The sequence below is a fragment of the Bos indicus x Bos taurus genome, chromosome 16, assembly GCF_003369695.1.
Source record: "Bos indicus x Bos taurus breed Angus x Brahman F1 hybrid chromosome 16, Bos_hybrid_MaternalHap_v2.0, whole genome shotgun sequence".
NCBI lineage: Eukaryota > Metazoa > Chordata > Mammalia > Artiodactyla > Bovidae > Bos > Bos indicus x Bos taurus.
Window position 1 is genome coordinate 51,021,138 of NC_040091.1, and position 26,518 is coordinate 51,047,655.

The 26,518-nt window shown below is 37.5% G+C and overlaps 1 protein-coding gene across 1 annotated transcript in view; it reads right to left on the reverse strand.

The window, feature by feature from the left end:
- Positions 1-26,518, reverse strand: part of SPEN (spen family transcriptional repressor) — a 92,540-nt gene that overhangs the window by 56,183 nt on the left and 9,839 nt on the right. The window contains 2 exon segments of the mRNA XM_027565299.1: positions 6,744-7,220; positions 10,325-10,645. Of these exon segments, the coding sequence (XP_027421100.1) occupies positions 6,744-7,220; positions 10,325-10,645 (798 nt within the window).

A 26,518-nucleotide genomic window follows, 5' to 3' on the forward strand; every position in this document is an offset into this window, starting at 1 on the left:
GCCACAACTAGAGAAAGGCAATGCACAGCAACAAAGACCCAGCACTGCCAAAATGAAATAAATAAAAATTTTTAAATTATTTTTCATTTGCCTTTCAATAAAAAGTAAATTATTCTAATGTAAAGCCAATATACTGGACAAGAGATGGACATAAAGACTGTCACATCTTAATACAGCATCAGAATTGAAAAGGCTGATTGCTTGCAGTTATATAGACTTTTCTTATTACTTTAAACAAACACAACAAGGACTTTCACAGGTTAGTTTTTTGACCTGGAAGTGATATTGTATGTGTATCTTTTTCTTCCCCTTCCTATCTCCAAGCTTCGTCTTTATATATTTCAACATATAAACCCAGGCCCTCAACAGTGAAAGCATGGAGTCCTAACCACTAGACTGCCAGGGAATTGCCTATATACAGTTTTTAAATCAACCTATTCCAATTCTTAAAACCTACTTAAGAAGGAAGCTTGCTCTAAAATTCTGATTTCTTCAAACTGGTAAACTAAACACAATTTAAGATGACATGGCTTACTGAAAGCCACAGAGACAAGAGACAGTGAGAGATCACCCACTAGGTCTTTCCAGTAGTCACGTATGGCTGTGAGACTTAGACTATAAAGAAGGCTAAGCACTGAAGAATTGATGCTTTTGAACTGTGGTGTTGGAGAAGACTCTTGACAGTCCCTTGGACAGCAAGGAGATCAAACCAGTCAATCCTAAAGGAAATCAACCCTGAATTCATTGGAAGGACTGACGCCAAGCTCTGGCCATCTGATGCGAAGAGTAGACTCGCTGGAAAAGACCCTGATGCTGGAAAAGACTGAAGGCAGAAGAAGGGAATGACACAAGACGAGATGGTTGGATGGCATCACTGATTCAATGGACATGAGTCTGAGCAAGCTCCAGGAGATGGTGAAAGACAGGGAACCCTGGCGTGCTGGAGTCCATGGGGCTGCAGAGAGTCGGACACAACTGAGCGACTGAACAACAACCAACGACAGTTATTTATATGCAGTTATCTGTGCTTATTACTACATTTGTTTTACGGGTTTCCATCTAAATGCCTGTTTCTGTGATTAGAAAGAATAAAAGTCTGTAGGTTACTTGACATATTCTTTGGACAAACCAAAAGGAGGAACAAAAAAGAAAAAGGCTGACCCCCAACTTAAATACATAAGTTTTTAACTTATGTATTTAAAATTTATTTTGAAAAGAAAAGGGCCTCCCTAAATAACCAAGACAGAGAAAAAAATAGACACCCAGTCGCACAGGTCTTGGAGAAGGCAATGGCAACCCACTCCAGTACTCTTGCCTAGAGAATCCCAGGGATGGGAGAGCCTGATGGGCTCTATGGGATCTCACAGAGTTGGACACGACTGAAGCGACTTAGCAGCAGCAGCAGCACAGGTCTCTGCACACAGGAAGTTTGTAACATTAAGCGACCTGCCCCTCATCTTGTCAGCAGCTAAATAAATACTGTGAATAGTTTGGCAGAAACAGTTAGTGTATCATTTACAAGGACTTCACCGTGAGACTGTCATCAAGCCCATGTTTGCTCATTTGAAATGCACTGCTAGGAATCTGTTCACCAAAGCTGTAACAATTAAGGGGCACAGAGGATGATTAATTTTCCAGTCAGTCATACAGATAGAATAGAAACCTCTTTTATAGATAAAACCAAGCTATATTTTAACAGAATGGGAAAGACTAGAGATCTCTTCAAGAAAATTAGAGATACCAACGGAACATTTCATGCAAAGATGGGCTCAATAAAGGACAGAAATGGTATGGACCTAAAAGAAGCAGAATATATTAAGAAGAGGTGGCAAGAATACACAGAAGAACTGTACAAAAAAGAGCTTCACGACCAAGATAATCACAATGATATGGTCACTCACCTAGAGCCAGACATCCTGGAATGTGAAGTCAAGTGGGCCTTAGAAAGCATTACTACAAACAAAGCTAGTAGAGGTGATGGAATTCCAGTTGAGCTATTTCAAATCCTGAAAGATGCTGCTGAGTGTTGCACTTCAATATGCCAGCAAATTTGGAAAACTCAACAGTGGCCACAGGACTGGAAAAGGTCAATTTCCATTCCAATCCCAAAGAAAGGCAAGGCCAAAGGATGCTAAACTACCGCACAATTGTACTCATCTCACACGCTAGTAAAGTAATGCTCAAAATTCTCCAAGCCAGGCTTCAGCAATACGTGAACCATGAACTTCCAGATGTTCAAGCTGGTTTTAGAAAAGGCAGAGGAACCAGAGATCAAATTGCCAACATCCGCTGGATCATGGAAAAAGCAAGAGAGTTCCAGAAAAACATCTATTTCTGCTTTATTGACTATGCCAAAGCCTTTGACTGTGTGGATCACAATCAACTGTGGAAAATTCTGAAAGAGATGGGAATCCCAGACCACCTGATCTGCCTCTTGAGAAATTTGTATGCAGGTCAGGAAGCAACAGTTAGAACTGGACATGGAACAACAGATTGGTTCCAAATCGGTAAAGGAGTACGTCAAGGCTGTATATTGTCACCCTGCTTATTTAACTTATATGCAGAGTACATCATGAGAAGCACTGGGCTGGAAGAAGCACAAGCTGGAATCAAGACTGCCGGGAGAAATAGCAATAACCTCAGATATGCAGATGACACCGCCCTTATGGCAGAAAGTGAAGAGGAACTAAAAAACCTCTTGATGAAAGTGAAAGTGGAGAGTGAAAAAGTTGGCTTACAGCTCAACATTCAGAAAACGAAGATCATGGCATCTGGTCCCATCACTTCATGGGAAATAGATGAGGAAACAGTGGAAACAGTGTCAGACTTTATTTTTTTGGTCTCCCAAATCACTGCAGATGGTGACTGGAGCCATGAAATTAAAAGATGCTTACTCCTTGGAAGGAAAGTTATGACCAACCTAGATAGCATATTCAAAAGCAGAGACATTACTTTGCCAACAAAGGTCCGTCTAGTCAAGGCTATGGTTTTTCCCGTGGTCATGTATGGATGTGAGAGTTGGACTGTGAAGAAAGCTGAGCGCTGAAGACTTGATGCTTTTGAACTGTGGTGTTGGAGAAGACTCTTGAGAGTCCCTTGGACTGCAAGGAGATCCATCCAGTCCATTCTGAAGGAGATCAGCCCTGGGATTTCTTTGGAAGGAATGATGCTGAAGCTGAAACTCCAGTACTGTGGCCATCTCATGTGAAGAGTTGACTCATTGGAAAAGACTCTGATGCTGGGAGGGATTGGGGGCAGGAGGAAAAGGGGACGACAGAGGATGAGATGGCTGGATGGCATCACCATCTCGATGGCCGTGAGTCTGAGTGAACTCCAGGTGTTGGTGTTGGACAGGGAGGCCTGGCATGCTGCGATTCATGGGGTTGCAAAGAGTTAGACACGGCTGAGCGACTGAACTGAACTGAACTGATAACCTGTTGATTTAAAACATTTTTAAAGGACTTGGAATGTCACCATTTCACAATCAAGTTTTAAGGATTACAAAAAAGAACTTATTTCTTCCAAAGGGGCATTGAACATTGTGAATTGACAATAACAAAATATTACATTTTGAGGGGATTCCCTCGTAGCTCAGCTGGCAAAGAATCTGCCTGCAATGGGGGTGACCTGGGTTCAATGCCTGGGTTGGGAAGATCCCCTGGAGAACGGAAAGGCTACCCACTCCAGTATTCTGGCCTGGGGAATTCCATGGACTCTATAGTCCATGGGGTCACAAAGAGTCAGACACAACTGAGTGACTTTCACTTTCACTTTCCCTGATGGTCCAGTGGTTAAGAATCCACCTTACAATGCAAGGGACATGGGTTCAATCCCTGGTCTGGGAAGATCCTACATTACTCGGAGCAACTAAGCCCCTGCATCACGACTACTGAACCAGTACTCTGAAGCCTGTAAGCCGTAATTACTGAGCCCATGCACTGCAACTACTGAAGCCGGCATGCCTAGAGCCTGTGCTCCACAACAAGAGAAGTCCCTGCAACGAGAAGTCTGTGCACCCCAACAAAGAGTAGCCCCAACTCGCCGCAAATAGAGAAAGCCTATGTGCAGCAACAAAGACCCACCACAGCCAAAAAATAAATCTTTTAAAAAAATAACATGTTTTGTAATCAATATAATTATAGAGGAAAGGAGGATATCTGATAAAAGGGGGGATGAACCCCAAGACAATGGATGTGCTCTGAACACCCAAATATTTTATTTCTCTGTACTTGATTCAGTAACAATATAATGACCACTCTTTTGACTATTACATCAATTTTGGTTTCACCTTCCTCTTTACTAAGAATTGTAGCTAAGTATTTCAACCATTTGAATGTGTACTCAGAGAAAGGCAATACACTTATCTGGCTCTGCAGTGTGCACAAAGGAAGACCTACCTGGCCCCGTTTTTACAGAACGGCACCAAAAGGCTCTTCATGTCTTCAAAAAAGTTGATTCTCTTTTTCATAAATTGATATCATCTGAATGTTATTACAATGTCCACTTTTCCCAAGTTAGGCACTCTCAATGTCCAAGTTTTCCTTCTATGCAATACTGAAATTGTCTAACTGGAATCTCTCTTTCTTATTCTAAAGCAGATGCCTTTCTAAAGCACAGATCTCAATAAGCTATTTCCCTTCTCAAAATCCTTCAATGGCTCATTTCTGCATAAAAAATAAAACCCAAAAACATTAGCATGGTTAAGTCATACTAAATTATTTGCTGTTCTCAAAACATTCTTCCACCTACTTGTATCTCTTCAAGTTGTTCCTTCTGCTCACAATGTTCCCTGTCTAGCCCAAAATTCGTATCTCCTTTCTGAAGTTCTACATATCCTTCATAGCTCTAAATCATAAAAATCTTCAGCCCTAAGTATGATTCAGGCAGTTGACACAGGAGAAAATATCCTCTACAGTTGTAGTTTAGTCCCCATGTAGATTTCCCAAGCTCATCCTGCCTTTGTGGCAGTTATCTTTCTGAATGTAAATATTCAGAAGCATACAACTGTTTCTTTTGATTATGTATACAGCAATTAGCTCCATCAAAATTCATCAGATCACCTCTGGGTTCAAGTTTTTGAGCCCACAACTCCAAGGGCCAAATCCCAAACCACAAACTCCCACCAAAGTACAATGCCACCCTTCTGAAAGCCATGCAGTTCATCTCTAACTTCCACACTTCTTCAATTGGTTGACTTTTCAAAAAGTTTTGATTCAGTGGAGTGCAGTACCATCCCTTTACTGAGGTAGGTTTGGGGAAAATGACTAAAACTTGAGTATCTTAGGCCAACTCTATGCAGAAGAAAGTGAATCATGACAAGATTTTATAATCAATTTATAGAATTCAAATGAATATTGTCAATCCTTTAACTCAACAATACATCAAATGATATCAAAAGAAGTTAAGGGTCTCAACCATGTCACAGCTGCAAAGCTGGAGCCAGAACTTAACTGTTCCGACTTAAACTGCCTGCTTCACTATAATATGCTACATCTTCCAGAATATTTGAATTACATCTAGATAGATAGATGTATAAATAAATGCTTCTATTTATTGTTTTGAATCAGAAAACTCAGGAGGCATAAAAGGAGGCTTTTATCAATTACATGATCATTTACTTTTTTTAAGTTAATTCTAAGCAGGCAATACTAAAGGAAAAATAATCTGGGCATTTTAATTAGGTCAAAGAATTTGTCTCTTGCAAATTTAAAATACATTTAAATACAAATTTAAATTTAAAACTAGAATGTCTGAGATTAACATGTTGAATAACAGTAAAGAGCAACAGAAAATACTGAAGACTACCAACATCTCAAGTAGTAGCAGTAACAACAGCTAGGAGTTACTGAAGGATGTATTTAACATATATAGGTATCAAGCTAAGCCCTTTAAGGATTTTTTCATTTTAACCTTCCAAATAACTTTAGGAAACATGGTTCTTATCGAAGACGAGAAAGCTGAGGCCTAGAGAGCTTTAGTAACTTGTCCAAGATTATAAACTTAGTATACTGTCTACCTTGATTTTTTTTAACCTTGACCTATTACTTCAAAACCCATAACCTAACTTATAAGATGTTTCTTGTTAAGATTATTTTCAATTTATCATTTTCATCTTTGAAAGACAACAACTCTTTTGTAAAAAAAAAAAAAGAAAGAAAAAAATCCCAACTAACAAAATTAGCCTACTCACCCTTAGTGAACAGCAAAGACACAACCTGAATTTTAAAGAAAGCTTTCCTACTGGAGTTTATAAATTGATTACCATCTTGATGTTAAAATTAGTTAAAATGTACACGTCAATTTATACATTGATAATAAACATATCAACAATATATTTCACCAATACTAAAGATATCTTTACCCCAACAGCTTTTACAAATTTTCAACCAAATAATAGAAATAGTATACACTAAGAAATTAAAGAACTTTGAAAGTTCATTGTATGGCACAACATTTGTTTCATACAACTGAAGTTATTGCTTTTCTTCCTTTTTGGCAATTTTAACATTCAGCATCTGAAGGATGAAACAGTATTTGCAAATCATCATTTAGATCTGAGTACTTGGGAAAATAGTTAATTTGTTGGCTACAGGGCTAATCAAAGTTTCTTCATTCATTATATACATGATCCAAGATTACTTCCAAAAACATTACTGTACTAAAAATCAGTACCACTGATGGTAGCACATTTGTAACAATTTATTCAAGACCTTGTCTCTGATAACAAAAGACTGTTAACCTACCTGTCACTGCTGGTACTACTGCTGCTGCTGATTGAATCACTACTGGAGGATCTACTTCTAGAGCCGCTGCCGCTAGGGGACCTTGTGGGTCTAGACGCTTGACTAGCCAGCCTCTGAGGAGACTGATTTCTAGACTGGGATGAGTGTGGTGACCGACTCCTGCTGTGCTGGTAATTCCGCTCGGGCCTTCTGCCTCGTACCTCCCGGGTAATGTCATCCCTGTAGGTATCCCTGTGTACCACACTGGGCAGTGTAAACTGCTCCCGAGCCCTAGGTTCGTATCGGGGGTCATGAGCATCAAAACGGTTTGGACTTCGACTCCGAGAAGTATAATAGAGCCCATGTTGTAAAGTCCGCTCTCGAGGATCTCTATAGTAATCCTGATCGTAATGTCTTGTCCGATCAAATCCTCCCGTCCCCCGTTCATGGTGTCCATAGGCACTATGTTCATAAGCACGCTCCCTGTTATCTGAAGCCCTGCATTTAGGAGGGGGGAAAAATATTTAATCAATCAGAAACGGGAAAGCAAATCTAAAAGCAAGTCATGCAAACATTCACTTCAGCACTTTCTTTGTGCAACTGGTCATTTTCTAAACAGCAGTAACCTACTTTAGTAAGCAAACATTAACAAGCTTAACATTTTACTTGACTCCAAAACTTATTTCCACAGCTAAGCAATAACTGTTGTAACTGTATATTGGGCTTTCATGACTAGTGTTCTGTAAGTCAAGCTGCTCTTTTTATTAGGGATTTTCTGGCTTATATACAGAAATAGACATATGCCATTTCCTTTTTTATTTTAAATTTAATGGAACAAGAAGAGACTTTTATTTTAATATGAAAATTAAACTTTCTATACTTTCATTGGATTAAAATATATGCCAAACTGTATTTACTTTGTAAATGTATTTCAGGCAAAATTTTCATGATATGTTTTTCACACAGACATGAAAGCCTCATTGCAATGCATGCCCATGTCCCAGCAATAGGAGGGCATTTTCAAATAAGTATAGAAAAAAATGTTAAGTATAACTTTTTCATATTAACTTTCAATTTCTTGGGTAATTATAACATTAGTAAATTATGTAAATTGCTGTGCCCAAACAATCACACTTAATAATAAAAACAGGATCTTAAAAAAGAAAATCAAACCAAAAACCACTTAGGATATCAAAATATTGGGCTGCCACATGCTATTCTATGATAAATTTAACTAATTAAAGAATAATGGTTATTTTATCTTCTTGTGCTATCAAATTACAAATAATTTTTAAATGCCTAGTCCATAATTCAGTCTGTTAATGTATTACTTAATGGTTAAAAGAAATATATTCGCTTAGGGTTTTAGTTATACTCAAATTGCCTCTGATGAAATAAGGCAACTTTGCGAACTATAAAATTCAGTTTTTAGCAATGGTTTAACTATAAAAGTTTTTTTCTGTAGGGCATGAACACTTGTCAATCTATGAGTACAAAAACTGCTGCATGTACAATTATACACATGCAATTATATGTTAATATTAAAAACCAATTCCAATCCTACAAAGAAATCTTCAGTTCTCTACTTATTAAGAAAGTTCCTAAAACACCAGTTCACTTGAATCTCAAGCATGAGGTTGAGTCTCTTCTCAACCTTACCTTTGGGTCTATCTTTTATCAAAAGTGATTAAGGAACTATGAAAGATACAGAAGAATTAGAATCTCTGCAATGAAGAATATGTGGCAAAAATCTTACAACTAATACTGTGTTTCCAATACATGCTTAGATTCCAAATCTTTCCACTAACCTTCATTTTCACCATCTCACTTAGAAGCAATCATACATTCTCCTAGGCTGTATTTTGTTTTTGCTATTATGCAAAGCAACTGGCATGGCAAAAAAATTTAATATTATCTTTCCTACTTAAATATATTAAATGACTCTCCTTTTTTATTTGCTACATTTCTGGAATTTGGATAGATATTTCACTGTCTAACAAAGAAGAGGGGTTCTTCTGAGACTCAAGAGAGAAAATGTCATAAATAATTCAATTAGTACCCTATCAAATGTTAATCAGTAAGAGCTATTATTAATGATATAACAGAAGCAACAGATAATAGTTCTAGGAGAATTACTGCTATATCAGATATTTTATAAATATGCACAGTTCTTATCCATTAGAAGATACAGAAGGCAGGCACAAGAGATAGCAGAGCTGAAATCTAATAGCTATTCTTTGAATCATCTATTAGTACTAAATAATTCTAGAGTTAGTGGGGAAAAAAAGAAAGTTTGACTTGGGTTAGGAGAGGGGCTAATATACACAGGTCAGGATATACCAACCTTTTCCAAGTGTGGAACCACGACCTATAATCCCAATTAAATCTAGGGAGAGAATTGTGAACATAACTTCCCCAATTTTGGCCCCTCTTTTGGGGGTAATCCACCTTCTTAATGGGCAAGGGTGTCAAATGATATTTAGATGAACCACAAGGAAAAAAAATCTTAATGACCAGATAAAATAATTCCACTGGAAGCAAGCAGTCCCAGACAAACTGTAACTCTCAAACCCCCAGACTTCTTTCTTGAGACAGTAGAAAATTATAAATTGATCCACATTCACAAAAATCTCCAGCCCTAAGTATGAATCAGGCAGCTGACAGAAGAGGAAATATCCTCTATGATTCCACCAAATGAGGAAGGCATAGTTGCTCGCCAAAAGTTCACCTTTGTAGCCATCCAGCAAAGTCCATTTTGATTGCTGTATCCACAACTGATCATCACCATGTATTCAAAGCTAAAGTACCTTTAATTGGACAGCAACTTGCTTAAGAAACAGGATAGTAATCCTCTTCTCTTGGGCTAATGGAATCTTGACAACATGATATCCCATACATTCCAGCAATTAGAAAAGAAGGGCTATATTCCAGGATTTAGAAACGTCCATCATCTCAATTTTCCCCCATTCCATCAAGGAGTATAATTCCAACATGGAAACTGTGTAGATCCAAAATGGAAAAATCAAGGATTGCCTTCACTCCTCTTCATCCAAATACATATTTCCAGGTCAAAGTATTGTTTGTAGAATCCAAGAGGTCGAATTATATGGACTGCTAGGTTTTTTGGTGACATACCAATTCGTTCATACACTTCGTGCAGTGAAAACTGAGAAGCAAATATCAAATTCTAAAAGAATCTGTAGGCTCTAATATTCCAGAAATATTCCATATAGTACAACCACAGAATCTGTAGCCAAGTAGCTCCATCAGGTAGAAGAGATATATCCAAGGAAAGCCTTAACATTATCCAAGAGAAGGAATAAAAGTCTAGAAGACAGGTAACTCCAAAAATGATGCTGCCATACAAAATCTTCCACCACTTTATATCTCAGCAGTAGATATCCAATCAGCTGCAGGAAATATCCTCTACGATTCCATAAGATACCAGCCACTGGGATAGAAATCACTTCCGTTTCCAACCCAAAATAGGAAACATTGAGAATGCCCAAAACTTTAAATCCATCTGGGGCCCCTAAATACGAGTTTCTGTTTCTCACCATATCAAATACAAAATACCTGCCTACAGAAACCTTGGAACTTACCCATCAAGTCTCCGGTCATAACGTCCTTCTCGTGCATGAAGTGATGGTGAGGGGCCATAAGCAGGCCCTCCACCACCTCCTCTGAACCCAGAAACCTCTCTACTACGAGATGCTATGGAAACTGTATCATCCAATCCCCGAGCAGCACTTGGAATGGTGCCTGGTTCATTATAATCCGTGCGTAGGTCTCTATCTCCCATTTTGTTGACTGAGTTGTGAGCTTTCTGTGCACTTTTGATGTCCACAAAATCCACAAAGGCGGCCACTCCTCCTTCAGAACCCCTCTTTGGGAGAATTTTGACACTTTCCACGCGGCCATATCTAAAAAAATAAATAAATAAATAATCAATGTTATTGCTGCATGGTAATAATTTTCCAAAAATAGTTTTAAAAATGTTTCTTATATTTAAACAATTTATATTATGCATGTATAAGGGACAGGTTGCGAGTTAATTTTAAATGTCTTGTATACTCATATTTTTCTTTTTTGAGGCAAATATTTACAAACATTTTTACCAGATTGTTTTATTGCTCTCATTTGTAAATACAGTATTTGCTATAAACTGACTTTACCTTTCTAGAACACTAAGCTGAATGACTTTCATAAGTTTTTAGGAATTTTACATCCTAAAATAGGATATTATACCTAAGATAATCAAAGTAACTTACCAGTCTTAAGAGATTTTTATTCAAGTAAAAACTGTAGCTGAAAATAGCTATTCTACAGATTTCATTTTAATTTAATTCATTAAGTGAAAATGATTTTACTGAAAAAATAAGATGATTTCAAACACTCCTTACTGGAAGGCAAAATAAATTCAAATATTCTGTGCATGTGCAAGTAGTCCTAATTTTTAATGTAATTTTTTGCTATTTAATTCTCTTTTCCAGGGGATTAAAAGAAAAAGTGTTAAAATTTATAATTTATGTATAACTAAATTGTTTATATAAATTAATACATCAGAAAATCTTTTGACAGACTCTATGTTCTCATTTTCATTCCAAAAATATTGTTTACTATGTACAAAAAGAAAACCTGTATGGCACCATTTATATTCTGAAGCATGCACGTAAAAACATAATTGTCTAGAATTTTAAAATTCAAGAAAATTCTTCTAATTTCATTAGGACTTAATTGTATTTTATATATCCCTGTAATTTGGCTTTTTTTTTTAATTTGGCATTTTAAAAAGACAGGCACAGCGCTTTTAAATATAACACTCTTACATGCTGACAATCCAAGATCGTAATTTTACACTTCCCCTGAAGAAGCTGATATTATCAGAAAGTGGGACGTTTCATTTATATTCTCTAGTATGATTTAAGTTGTTACATCTCACAAGGGAAACATAATCCTAAAATCCAGTTTCATCACGCAACTGAACTAGATGTAACGAAATTACGTGGGATAAATTAATTGATGAAAGGATCTTTTAAATTTGGGGAATAAAATGATAGAAACAGAAATATAAACATAAAAAATACCTTCAAATGTATCTGACAAATGACTTGTATCAAGAATCTATGAAATCTTAACTCACTTTTTAAAAACTGGAGAAAACACTTCTCCAAAGAAGATATACAGATGGCAGACAAGCACAGAAAAAGATGCTCAAAATCATTAGTCATTAGGGAAATACAAATCAAAACCACAATAAAATACCACTCAGTTCACACCCACTAGTCTGGCTATTAGAAAAGAGAACAGAACAGAACAAGCATTGGCAAGGATATGGAGAAATCTGAAACCTCCTGCATAGCTGCTGGAACTGTAAAAAGGTACAGCCACTGTGGAAAAGTAGCATTTTCTCCAAAAGTTAAGCAAAGAATTATCATATGACCCAGCACTTCCTAGGTATATACCCAAGACAAATGAAAACAAGGGCTCAACTATTTGAGCACCAATGATGGTGAAGGTGAAGGTGAAGGTGAAAGTCGCTCAGTCGTGTCCGACTCTTTGCGACTCCATGGACTTAGTCCACAGAATTCTCCAGGCCAGAATACTGGAGTGGGTAGCCTTTCCCTTCTCCAGGGGATCTTCCCAACCCAGGGATCGAACCCAGGTCTCCCTCATTGCAGGCAGATTCTTTACCAGCTGAGCCACAAGGGAAGCCCAAGATTACTGGAGTGGGTAGCCTATCCCTTCTCCAGTGGATCTTCCCAACCCAGGAATTGAACCAGGGTCTCCTGCATTGCAGATGGATTCTTTACCAGCTGAGCCACAAGGGAAGCCCAAGAATACTGGAGTGGGTAGCCTATCCCTTCTCCAGCAGATCTTCCCAACCCAGGAATTGAACCAGGGTCTCCTGCATCACAGGCAGATTCTTTACCAACTGAGCTATGAGGGAAGCCCTCATATGTACCAATGTTGGTACATGTGCACCAATGTCGTTATTCACAAACACCAAAAGATGGAAACAACCCGTGTCCATCAATGGATGAATGAATAAAATGAAATGTGGTATATACATAAAATGGAATATTAAGACATAAAAAGAAATGAAGTTTTGATATGTGCTAGAACATGGATAAACCTTGAAAACATCATACTAAATGAAATAAGCCAGACACAAAAGGACAATTAATTTATGATTCCACTTATATGAGGTATCTGGAATAGACCAATTCATGAAGACAAAGTAGAATAAAGGTTGGGGAGATACTGCTTAATGGTACAGAATGGAATTTTGTATAGAATGAAAAAATTCTAGAAATAGTGCTAATGGTTACATAACATTTTAAGTACACTTTTTTTTTGGCTATGCCAAGCATCTTCCAGGATTAGTTCCCCAACCAGGGATGGAAGCTGGAGCCCTGGCAGTAAAAGCACCAAATCCAACCACTGGACCACCAGGGACTTCCTTGTGAATGCACGTAATGTCACCAACTGTACACGTCAAATGGTTAAAATAATAAATTTTGTATTTTGTATATTTTAACATGCACACACATACACAACTAATCACTTCAGCCCAAGAGCACAAAGGTTTATTCTATTAGAAAGAAGAAAGAGAAAAGAGGGAAGCATCAGGCAACTCTCCGTCAAAAAAAAAGCCAAACTACTACAGGAAAAACAAATATTTAAGCTTAAATTCTGAATAACAAAGAGCTAAATGCAATACTGAAAAGAGGGACCAAATACTCAATGCACAGATTATGAAAACAAAGTCAGATGGGCCTCCTTCATCAAAATGGTGGGCTCACAGTCCCCATCATTGTTATATAAGGAGAGTACACTCTGGAAACAAAATACAAATTTGTCTCCAATTTAACAAAGAACTTCATCAGCTATTACATTACTCTTTTACACTGAGTAGACTAGAAACACCCAAATCTTAAAAAAAAAAAAAAGAAAAAAGCTGCTTAACTCTTCATATTCATAAAAACTCAGCATGTACAGATGTGATAGATGGACCATAAAGAAGGCTAAGCACCAAAGAATTGATGCTTTTGAACTGTGGCGCTGGAAAAGACTCATGAGAGTTCCTTGGACAGCAAGAAGATCAAATGAGTCAATCCAAAGGAAATCAACCCTGAATATTCACTGGAAGAACTGATGCTGAAGCTTGAATACTTCGGCAACCTGATGCAGTGCTGACTCACTGGAACAGACCTTGATGCTGGGAAAGATTAAGGGCAGGAGGAGAAAGGGGTGACAGATGAGATGGTTGAATGGCATCACTGACTCAATGGATATGAGTTTCAGCAAACTTCAGAAGATAGTGAAGGACAGGGAAGCCTGGCATGCTGTTGTCCATGGGATCTCAAAGAGTCGAACACAACTTAGCAACTGAACAACAAAAACAAAACGTAAACGTGATTTCCTGGTTTTGTCTACTCTTTTCAAAACAACACATTTCCTATAGTACTCAAGTAGTCCTCAAGTGTTCAAGATGAAACATTACCTAACATTTACTAATTAAAAAAGAAAAAAAGAACAAAAATAATAAAATCACAATTAGATAATATTTCCTTTTTTTAAAAACATCAAGCCTTAGCTATAGGTTTTCAGAGAATCTATCAAAGAGTCTCCAGTAATATGCACAGAATTTTTTAAGTTACATAGTCACTGCTTATAGTAATAAGTTAATTCACTTCTAGCTTTAAAGAATCAAGAGAACCTAAACTTTTTAAAAATGAGAACATAAACTTGAGAAATCATATTTGATTGCTGCCAGTTGTAGTATATAAAATCTAAAAGGTTTGTTTTCAAAAACACAAGTCAAAAAATATTACATTGGTTTCTATTTGGTCAAAAATGTTCACCATCAAAAAATATTAAATTTATCAACATACACTATAGTTCTTAAAAGTTTTTAAGAGAGAGTTTTAAAATAACCCTAAATAATGCCACATTTACTGCGATGGCTTCCCTGGTGGCTCAGATGGTAAAAGCATCTGCTTACAATGTGAAAGACCCAGGTTCGATCCCTGGGACAGAAAGATCCCTGGAGAAAGAAATGGCAACCCACTCCAGTACTCTTGCCTGGAAAATTCCACGGGAGGAGCCTGGTGGGCTACAGTCCATAGGGTCGCAAAGAGTCAGACAGGACTGAGCAAATTCACCTTCACTTTCACCTGGTCTCCCTTACACATCTATTTATGGGCTTTCCTGATGGCTCAGTCTATGGGGTTGCTAAAGAGTTGGACACGACTTTGCAACTAAACAACAATTTTTTACATTATTAAAATATTCAAAATCATTCCTCTTCCAAACTCAAACAGTTGGGTTATAAATATATCCTTCACAACCACCAAGCTATCTGTAACAATGCTGTAACATCAACACTTATAGAAACCTTTTATAGTAATAAAATTTTATGAAGAAATTACAAAATTTATAAATCAATGACTTGATCCTATATTTAGACCAAAAGACTGGTTTCCCCTCTGTGTTAGACTTTTATTTCCTATACCAGTGACTACAAATCCTTCAAGAATACCAAAATGCAGACTCCGCTAGACATTTAAATGCATTATGTGTGTGTGTGCTAAGTCAATTCAGTCATGTCTGACTCTGTGCAAGTCTATGGACCCTATGCCAGGCTCCTCTGTCCATGGGATTCTCCAGGCAAGAATACTGGAGTGGGTTGCCATGTCCTCCTCCAGGGGTTCTTAACAGCATTTAAACTGGAGCTGGCCACAATTTTCCTATATAGTCACAGGTCAAATTTTTTTAAATTTTCATTGCAATAAAATATAACATAAAATTAGCTATTTAGCCATTTAAGTGTACAATCCCAATCTTTTCAAATAAATCACAGCTATTTCTGGTCCTCAGCATAGTGGAGGTAGACATTAAAGCTACATCATTTACAATTACTGATACTCCCCATACATCAACACATTAAATGTAGTATGTAGCTCAGAATCATATATTTAGATTGTAAAACTCCTGCAATTTGGACATAACCAAATAAGATGTTGATATTTTAATACGTCATATGTCTCATTATCAATTTAAATAAGTTAAAAACCAAAGGAAGAACCTGTTTTAACAATTATCTAGAATGACAAAGATAAATTTAAATTGTTAGCATGACAATCACAAATTACAAGTTAATAGTTTTACCCTGTCCAAAGGATGAAAAATTGCTATAAGCCCAGAAAATAGAAAATATTTGCAAATTATTTATCTGATAGTTCTTACAACTCAACAATGAAAAAGACATATTGCAATTTAAAAATAGGCAAAGGCTATATGGGCAATTTCTCCCAAAAAGGTAAACAGCCAATAAACACACAAAAATTCGCTTAACAACATCAGACTTTAGGAAAATAAGAACCAAAACCATAGTGAGATAACACTTCACATTCAATACAATGGCGAAAATAAAAATGACAGACAATAACAAGTGATTAGGATAAGAAGATTTCTAAGATTTTCCAAAGATTTCTAAACCCTAAGGCATTGCTGGTGAAATGGCAAAATGGTACAGTCACTTTGGAAATCAATTTGGAAGTTCCTGAAAATGTTCAACTTAGAACCATGTAATTCAGCAATTCTTCTCCTAGATATGAAGTGAAAATGTATGTCCACAGAAAAACACAGAAATGTCACAATATCATTATTCATAATAGCCAAAAAAAAGGTTCAATTGCTGAGTGGAGTTTTTAAAATGTGGTAGGTCCATTCAACGGAATGTCATTCGGCAATAAAAAGGAATGAAGTCCTAATACATGCTACAACAATGGATGAATCTCGAAGATATACTAAGTAAAAGAAGCCAATTACATATATTGTATGATTTCATACGTAAAAGGTCCAAAATAGACAAACACACAGAAGTAGAAAAGATTCGTGGATGCCAGAAGTCGGGGAAAAGAAAGAATGGGGAATGACTGCTAATAGGTTTCATTCTGGAGTGATAAAAATATTCTGGTGTCAGTGGTGATGGCTGTACAACTCTGCAATTATTCTAAAAAACAAATGGTAGTTGTGGCTTATGGACTCAGTTGCCCCAGGGCATGTGGGATATTCTACAACCAAGGATCAAACCAGTGTCCCCTGCATTGCAAGGTGGACTCTTAACCACTGGACTCCCAGGGAAGCCCCTGTCACTGTCTTTTAATATATCAGAATTTATGTCTCCTTTGGTCACAAGTGTCTACGTTACCCTCAATATATTGGGTTGGCCAAAAAGTTTTTGTTCATTCGGGGTTTTCAGAATACCCGAACTAACTTTTTGGCCTATTCAATGAATCAACTGAATGCCTCGTTTCCTGTAAATGGGCACACATCGAAGACATTCAGGCATGACTGCCTAGGAAGATAAGAAACCCATTAGATGACAAGCAAAACCTATCTTCATTTCACAGCAATACCGAGTTCTTTCAGTATAAATGTATAAAACATATCTATAAGCTACTCTTAAAAAATTAACATATTCCCCTTTAATCACACCCTATCTTTGGAGTAAGAACTGTACAAATAATAACTAAAGATGGCAAAAACAGACTCAGAATCCCTACATCCAGCAAAGAGAAGTCAACCACAGGCTCCCAGCCTCATTTTTAGGAAAAGCTAATATTCTAAAATGTTGCTCTACTTGGAGGAATGGGGGAGTTGTGGAAAAAGAAGGGGGTGGAGAATGATTTGTAACAGCTTACTGATTTGTGTTCTCTCTCTGCCAAAAATAAATAATTAATAGTTTGTTGTACAGTCTTCTACAGACTCTCAGCATGAGATAAAATACCTATGTCATAAAGGAAAAGACCATATAAATTAAACCATGTAAAAATTATAGCTCCTAAATTGCAAAATGCAGTCAAGACAAATGGGGAAAAATACCTGCAAATGGAGAAATAAGTGATTTCCTAAATATACAAACTTCTGCAAATCAAAGGAGACAGAAGCTCCTCCCCCAAAAATTGGCAAAATACCTAAACAGGAAACTCTTTAACAATTTCACTCAAAATTTCAAAAATCCAAAAAGAGTACCATGTAAAACAAAAATCTAAACATTAATATCTAGATAACAATGAAAGTCTAAGAAAATAATATTTTCATAACACTGTCTGCAGGAGTATAAATTAGATAAACTCTAAGGAAGACAATCTGATAGTGTCTTTATTAACGGGACACTCCTAGCATCCAGTGGTTAGGACTCTGTGCTTCTAACACAGGGGGTGCAGATTCGATCCCTGGTCAGTGAACTAAGATTCCGCATGCCCTGTGACCCAGTCAAAAATAAATGAAAAAAGAAATTCAGAACTAAGTACACATCCCCAGAAATTTCATTCACAGGAATTTTTCATTCATGTATAATTGCACATCTCAGTGTACAAGATTTCTTAGTAAGCAGTACTGCTTATAACAATTAAAAACAAAAAATGGAACCACCATTCCACTTTGTCTCTATGAATTTGACTGCTCCAGGTAGTTAATGTAAGTAGACGCATACAGTGTTTGTTCTTCTGTGACTTATTTCACCTAGCATGATGTCTTCAAGGTTCATCCATGTTGTAGCATAAGTCAGAATTTCCTTTCCTAACATAATACTGGAAATCAAAAATACTCACTTAGACTTTCCTGGTAGTAGAGTGGATAAGAATCTGCCTGCTAATGCAAGGGACATGGGTTCAATCCCTGGTCCAGGAGGATCCCACATGTCTCAGGGTAACTAAGCCAGTGCACCACAACAACTGAAGCCTCAGCCATGGAGCCCATAGGTCGGGTGCCTGAAGCCTGTGTTTGCAACCAGAGAAGCCACTGCAGGGAGAAGACCGCACACCAAAGAAAACAAAGAGTTTCCCCCCCCACCCCGACCCCACCCCCAGCTCAAGGCAACTAGAGAAAGCCCACATGCAGCAATGAAGACCTCAGGGAAGGAGGGTAGAGAAGAAAGAAAGGAAGGAAGGGGTATAAATGCAAAGGTCTCTTTGAAAATACTTCTGGGTATACATCTAAAGAAAATAAAAACAGAATCTCAGAAAATGTGCTTCCTACCTGGTTTGCTGCTGCTGCTGCTGCTAAGTCGCTTCAGTCGTGTCTGACTCTGCGCGACCCCATAGAGGGCAGCCTACCAGGCTCCCCCGTCCCTGGGATTCTCCAGGCAAGAACACTGGAGTGGGTTGCCATTTCCTTCTCCAATGCGTGAAAGTGAAAAGTGAAAGTGAAGTCTCTCAGTCGTGTCCAACCCTCAGCGACCCCATGGACTGCAGACCACCCAGCTCCTCCGTCCATGGGATTTTCCAGGCAAGAGTACTGGAGTGGGGTGCCGTTGCCTTCCCCTACCTGGTTTAATAGGACTATTACAGTACAGTCACTGAAAAGGAAACTAACTTCTAATCTATGGCTTACTTCGTAGTAGTAACAAAATAACAGTTTAAAAAAGACTAAGAAATTTATAAATTCCTTCTAATATTTCACTTGATTACATTTCTATCCTAATTTCATAATATTTAGTTGCTTAGATAGAATAAAATCAAGACAGAAATGTGATCTTTTTATAATATACACAAATTTCATAGTCTTTTTATCCACCATTGTAGTTTTGTAAAATCTTTAAAGACTACCTGTATTTCCAGATTAAAGAAATGTACCACTCTAATCTTAAAAGGCATTTGGGTTTTTCTACTTAATTCCAATGGTTTATAAACTTTTAAATAATCATGCTTCCCAATTAAAAAAAAAACCTTGCACAAAATTAAATCCATTAAATTATTAAGTCACCAGTCTCTATCCAATCATTCCCAAAAGTATTAATAAGCAAACTTCTTCAGTCAACACTTTAGTCTAATTATCATCTTTAGAACTAAAAAGCTTTTTCTTATAAGCAAAAATGTTTTACCGTCAAATTTCCAATAAGATCAACACAAAGGAAATCTAATGTCACAACCCTGTGAGACCCCAAGCTGTGATGCAAGTTCCTTTTATACACCTACTTTTACGCTGGCAAAGCAAACTTATGCTGAAATGGAATAATCTGTGTCAAAAACCACCATGGAAAGGGCTAGTTCATTAAAAAGTAAAATAAAATGGGGCGCTATAAGTGACAAGAAAAATTAAGAGTATATTCTTATATACCTTAGATTAGCATAACAAGGCACATACACCATTTTTAAAAATTAACTGCAATATAATTTAAAACTGTTTGAAACTTTACAAAGACCACTTAAATTTGGACCTAAGAAAGGCTATTTTTGATTGATAAGCATAGCTATTTAGCAGAATGATTCACTTGAAAAGAACTGATATGCCTATCTTTTGCATGATGGATACACAGTATTTAGATATAGTAAGCTCTTTTATTATCCAACTAATCATTAATATATACTTTTTTAAAATCTTCACAGCATTCCAGTGACTCTTATTCATTATGAAGAATGACAGGCAGAACCAAATTTTCTTTTTCTTTGGCTTGCAAGAGCTTTTAATATTATACTCATTCATCTCTCACTTTAAGATTTCAGTTATCAATCAAAACACCATTCGTATCAAAAGTTGACACAGTGAGCATATACACGAGAGAGTTACATGTACAGATTTTCATCGGCCCCATAGAGATCATGCCAGTAAATTTGCCAGCAAATTTGAAAATATGGCAGCAAATTTGGAAAATTCAGCAGTGGCCACAGGACTGGAAAAGGTCAGTTTTCATTCCAATCCCAAAGAAAGGCAAGGCCAAAGAATGCTCAAACTACTGCACAATTGCACTCATCTCACACGCTAGTAAAGTAATGCTCAAAGTTCTCCAAGCCATGCTTAAACAGTATGTGAACCATGAACTTCCAGATGTTCAAGCTGGATTCAGGAAAGACAGAGGAACCAGAGATCAAATTGCCAACATCCGCTGGATCATCGAAAACGCAAGAGAGTTCCAGAAAAACATCTTTTTCTGCTCTACTGACTACGCCAAAGTCTTTGACTGTGTGAACCACAACAAACTCTGGAAAATTCTGCAAGAGATGGGAATATCAGACCACCTGACCTGCCTCTTGAGAAATCTGTATGCAGGCCAGGAAGCAACAGTCAGAACTGGACATGGAACAACAGACTGGTTCTAAATAGGGCAATGAGTACATCAAGGCTGTATACTGTCACCCTGCTTATTTAACTTATATGCAGAGTACATCACGAGAAACGCTGGGCTGGATGAAGCACAAGCTGGAATCAAGACTGCTAGGAGAAATACAAATAACCTCAGATATGCAGATGATACCACCCTTACGGCAGAAAGTGAAGAAGAACCAAAGAGCCTCTTGAAAGTGAAAAGAGGAGAGTGGAAAAGTTGGCTTAAAGCTCAACATTCAGAAAACTAAGATCATGGCATCTGGTCCCATCACTTCATAGCAAATAGATGGAGAAACAGTGGAAACAGTGACAGACTTTATTTTTTGGGACTCCAAAATCACTGCAGATAGTGACTGCAGCCATGAAATTAAAAGACACTTGCTCCTCGGAAGGAAAGTTATGACCAACCTAGACAGCATATTAAAAAGCAGAGACATTACTTTGCCAACTAAGGTCCGTCTAGTCAAAGCTATGGTTTTTGCAGTAGTCATGTATGAATGTGAGAGTTGGACTGTAAAGAAAGCTGAGCACCGAAGAATAGATGCTTTTGAACTGTGGTGTTGGAGAAGACTCTTGAGAGTCCCTTGGACTGCAAGGAGATCCAACCAGTCCATCCTAAAGGAAATCAGTCCTGAATATTGATCGGAAGGGCTGATGCTGAAACTCCAATACTTTGGCCACCTGATGTGAATGAAGAACTGACTCACTGGAAAAGACCCTGCTGGGAAAGAGTGAAGGCAGGAGGAGAAGGGGATGACAGAGGATGAGATGGCTGGATGGCATCACTGATTCAACAGACAAGAGTTTGAGTAAACTCCAGGAGTTGGCAATGGACAGGGAGGCCTGGCATGCTGCAGTCCATGGGGTCACAAAGAGTCGGACACGACTGAGTGACAGAACTGAAGTGACTGATAGAGATCATGTTACATGTCCCATTTTATACCTTGTTTTGTCATTAAATATTTATCCATGCCAATAAAGACCCTTTACCAGTTCTAACATGTTCATAGTTTGCCCTAGAACAAGATTTTCTAAACTAAAAAGACCTCAGAAATCTTAAAATCCAACCCATTTAATTTATTGGAGAAAATAAATGTACCGACTTTAGATAATAAATGTGTTACTGAAGAGTTAGTTTCCTATTTTGTCCTTTTTTGCTGCACCACATGGCTTACAGGATCTTAGTTCCCCAATGAGGGTCTGAACCCAGGCCCTAGGCAGTGAAAGCATGGAGTTCTAACCATTGGAATGCCAGGGAATTCCCTGTCTTGTTTTATATACAATATCACATACTAACTGAATTAAAGACACTCCATAAATTGAGATTTTTAACAAATCTTGTTTTCTTTAAGGCTAGACCCATCTATATAACAGAAATCAATATCTAATATGGCATTTAATTCTAACATTGGATGTGCTTGAAATTCACATCATTAAAAGAATTAAAGCTGACTAAAAGGAATAATCCTAAAAACCTAAAGATGCCATGATTTTTAGGATAAATGGGGGAGGGAGGAGGATGAAAAAAAATAGAAAAAAATTCCCCAAGAAAAAGAGCAGTTCTTGGGCTCCAAAATCACTGCAGATGGTGACTGCAGCCATGAAATTAAAAGACACTCCTTGGAAGAAAAGTTATGACCAACCTAGATAGCATATTCAAAAGCAGAGACATTACTTTGCCAACAAAGGTACATCTAGTCAAGGCTATGGTTTTTCCAGTGGTCATGTATGGATGTGAGAGTTGGACTGTGAAGAAAGCTGAGCACCGAAGAATTGATGCTTTTGAACTGTGGTGTTGGAGAAGACTCTTGAGAGTCCCTTGGACTGCAAGGAGATCCAACCAGTCCATTCTGAAGGAGATCAGCCCTGGGATTTCTTTGGAAGGAATGATGCTAAAGCTGAAACTCCGGTACTTTGGCCACCTCATGTGCAGAGTTGACTCATTGGAAAAGACTCTGATGCTGGGAGGGATTGGGGGCAGGAGGAGAAGGGGACGACAGAGGATGAGATGGCTGGATGGCATCACCATCTCGATGGACGTAAGTCTGAGTGAACTCCGGGAGTTGGTGATGGACAGGGAGGCCTGGCGTGCTGCGATTCATGGGGTTGCAAGGAGTCGGACACGACTGAGCAACTGAACTGAACTGAATCTGTTTACAATGAGGAAAAAGAGGGAAAGAATCAAGCTATTTCAAAGGACACTACTTCATCTCATTTTCAAGTCAAAGTTTTTCAGTGATTAACTTTTTAACCTGAACCTTTTTAGGTCAAGGCTAAAATCAATACTTAAATATACTGCTAGCATTCTACTCTTAACCTAATGGTTTGCCTAAACCAATGTTTCTTAAACTTTTTTCCCTGGACTGCTTTGACAGTCTTGTGAAATCTATAAACCCTTTCTCAGAATATTATTAAATTAAAGGCTCAGTGGTAAAGAATCCCCCTGACAATGCAAGAGACTTGGGTTCGATTCCTGGGTTGGGAAGATCTCCTGGAAAAGGAAATGGCAACCCACTCCAGTATTCTTCCCTGGAAAATTCCACGGACAGAACAGCCTGGCAGGCTACAGTCTAGGGGGTCATAAGGAAAATAAAATGCATGAATTACAAGGAAACCAATTATATTGAAACAGTTATCAAATATTCAAAAATAGGCCCTTTTGAACATATAGGAAATACACAGGACAAAAGGTGATGTTAATGTATACCACAGGACAAAAATGTAATCAGCAAAACACATGCTATGAGAAACTCTACAGTCAACCTGATTTCCAACAAATTAAGCTGTAAAGAGAGATTAAAACTTACAGATTAAAAAAAATTTAAATAGTTTAATGTCCATCAATAAGTAAATAAATGTAGTATCTTGACTGTGGTAGTGGTGGTGATTACAAGGATGCCTACATTACTCAAAATTCAACAAACTCAACACTTGAAGCAGGTACATTTTATTGTATGCAAATTTTACCTCAACAAAATTTTTAAAATAAATCTTAAGTATTTTATTTAGAGCTTGAGTTAAAAAAAAAAATTCTTAAAGCAATTGCAAACTTGAGTACTGGCTCAAGTTTGTAATTGAGCCAATGGTATATCCCTATTCAAATGCCCCAGTCAGACTGAGTATTTGAAATACAGATATACCACAGTATTGGTGCATATCTTCTAGAGATAAACACTGAAATATTTATGGATTAAGTAAGATGTCTGGAAGCTACTTCAAAATAATACCAACTATACACATTGTAGGGCTTGTGCAAAGGAATACAGTTCTTAACTTATTAAGCAATTCTTTGGACAGGGACGAAGAGTAATATACAGGGAGGGGGAAAAAGAAAGTTGAGTGCCGCCACTATAGAAAGCAGTATGGAGGTTCACCAAAAAATTAACAATGGAATTACCATATGACAGCAATTCCACTTCTGGTATATATCCAAGGAAAACAAAAACACTAATTTGAAAAGATATATGCATCCTCACGTTCACTGCAATATTCATTTATTACCAAAAGCCAAGATACAGAAACAATCTGTATCCACAGATCAATGGATGGATAAAGAAGATGTGACATATGGGCTGTGTATATATGTACACACACGCAGAATGGAATACTATTCGGCCACAGAAAAGGAAATCTTGACATTTGGAACAAAATGAATAAAACTTGAGGGCATAATACTAAGTGAAATAAGTCAGACAAAGACAAATACCATTTGATCTCATTTACATGGGAATTCTTTAAAACAAAAAAAGTTTATTGATACAGAAAAAAGATCAGCGCCTGGTGAGTGTGGAGATGGGTGGAACGAAAGGGCTCAAAAGATACAAACTTCCAGTAATAAAGTGAATGTCACAGGGACATAACGTATAGCACAGTGACTGTAGTTAATACTGTGAAAGTTCCTATGAGAGTAAATCTTAAAAGCCCTCATCACGAGAAAAAAAATGGTTTTTATAACTATGTATGATGAGGAATGTTAACTAATGGTAATCATTTTGCAATATATACAAATAAAATTTTATTATGTTGTATACCTGAAATCAATATAAGGTTATGTCGATTATACTTCAATTAAGAATTAAATTAAAATTTACTAATTTAAAATTACTTTTTTAAAATTTAAGTTAAAACAAAAAAAGAAATAAGGTTGAGGTCAGTAAGGTTTGGGGGGAAGTAGAACAAGAGCAAAATTTGCTGAGATATCACATAAAGTGAATGACTAACACCCAAATACATGGAGCAATGATGGGACCTAATGTTATTCCTAAAAAACAAGTTTCTTACCATTCCCTCTTCTGAATGACTAAGCATATAATACAGCTCATATTGATCCTGTGATTAACCTCATGTCATAAAGTCAGTGGAGAAGTAGAATCAAAACCAACAGTTTAAAAAGTGAGGTTGCTCTAAATCTGCCTATAAATGGCATTAGAGGCAGGTGATTCATCCATCCACAAGTTGTCTCCTATAAGGTAAAAATTGAAGACAAAAACATTCAAGTAATTTCCACTTCCACCTTCCTTGCCTTGCCTTTCACCCCCCCCCCCAGTGTCGGTTTTCAAAGAGAATAGGCAAGAGAGAGAGGATTTGATGTAGCGGCAGCAGGGGTGAGGAGCCCAAAGGTAGATGAGGCAGAGTGGCTGGGCTATTAGCTACACTGAGAACATGACTCTAGGTAAAGAAGCAAATACATTGAGAATAACAACAGTCAGGTTTCTCACTGTCTGAGAAGCAGTTTAAAAACATGGAAATGGGGAGTTCAGAAAGAATCTTCATGTATGGAAACATGTGTGAACACAGCTTTTAAATATATGATATAGTGGTACATGTAATGTATATATATGTATACATTTGGTGGTGGTGGTGCTCAGTTGCCAAGTCGTGTCCAACTCTTTGTGACCCTATGGACTGCAGCACATCAGGCTTCCCTGTCCTTCACTATCTCCTGGAGTTTGCTCAGATTCACATCCATTGAGTCAGTGATAACATCTCATCCTCTGCCACCCTCTTCTTTTGCCTTCAATCTTTCCCAGCATCAGAGTCTTTTTCAGTAAGTCAGTTCTTCATTTCAGTTGGCCGAAGTATTGGAACTTCAGCATCAGCATCAGTCCTTCAAATGAATATTCAGAGTTGACTTCCTTTAGGATTGACTAGTCTAGGTTTGTCATACCTTTCCAAGAAGCAAGGCTGTAGTCACTGTCCACAGTGATTTTGGAGCCCAAGAAAATAACATCTGTGACTGCTTCCACTTTTTCCCCATCTATTTGCCATGAAATGATGGGATGAGATGCCATGATGTTAGTTTTTTGAATGCTGAATTTTAAGCCAGCCTTTTCATTCTCCTCTTCCACCTTCATCAAGAGGCTCTTTAGTTCCGCTTCACTTTCTGCCATTAGAGTGGTATCATCTGCATATCTGAGGTTGCTGACTCTTCTCCCTGCAATCTTGATTCCAGCTTGTGATTCATCCAGCCTGCCATTCTGCATGATGTACTCTGCAAAGAAGTTAAATAAGCAGGGTGATGATATACAGCCTTCTCATACCCCTTTCCCAATTTTGAACTGGTTAGTTGTTCTGTGTAAGGTTCTAATTGCTGCTTCTTGACCCACAAACAGGTTTCTCAGGAGACAAATAAGATCATCTGGTATTTCCATCTCTTAAAAAATTTTCCAGCTTGTGAT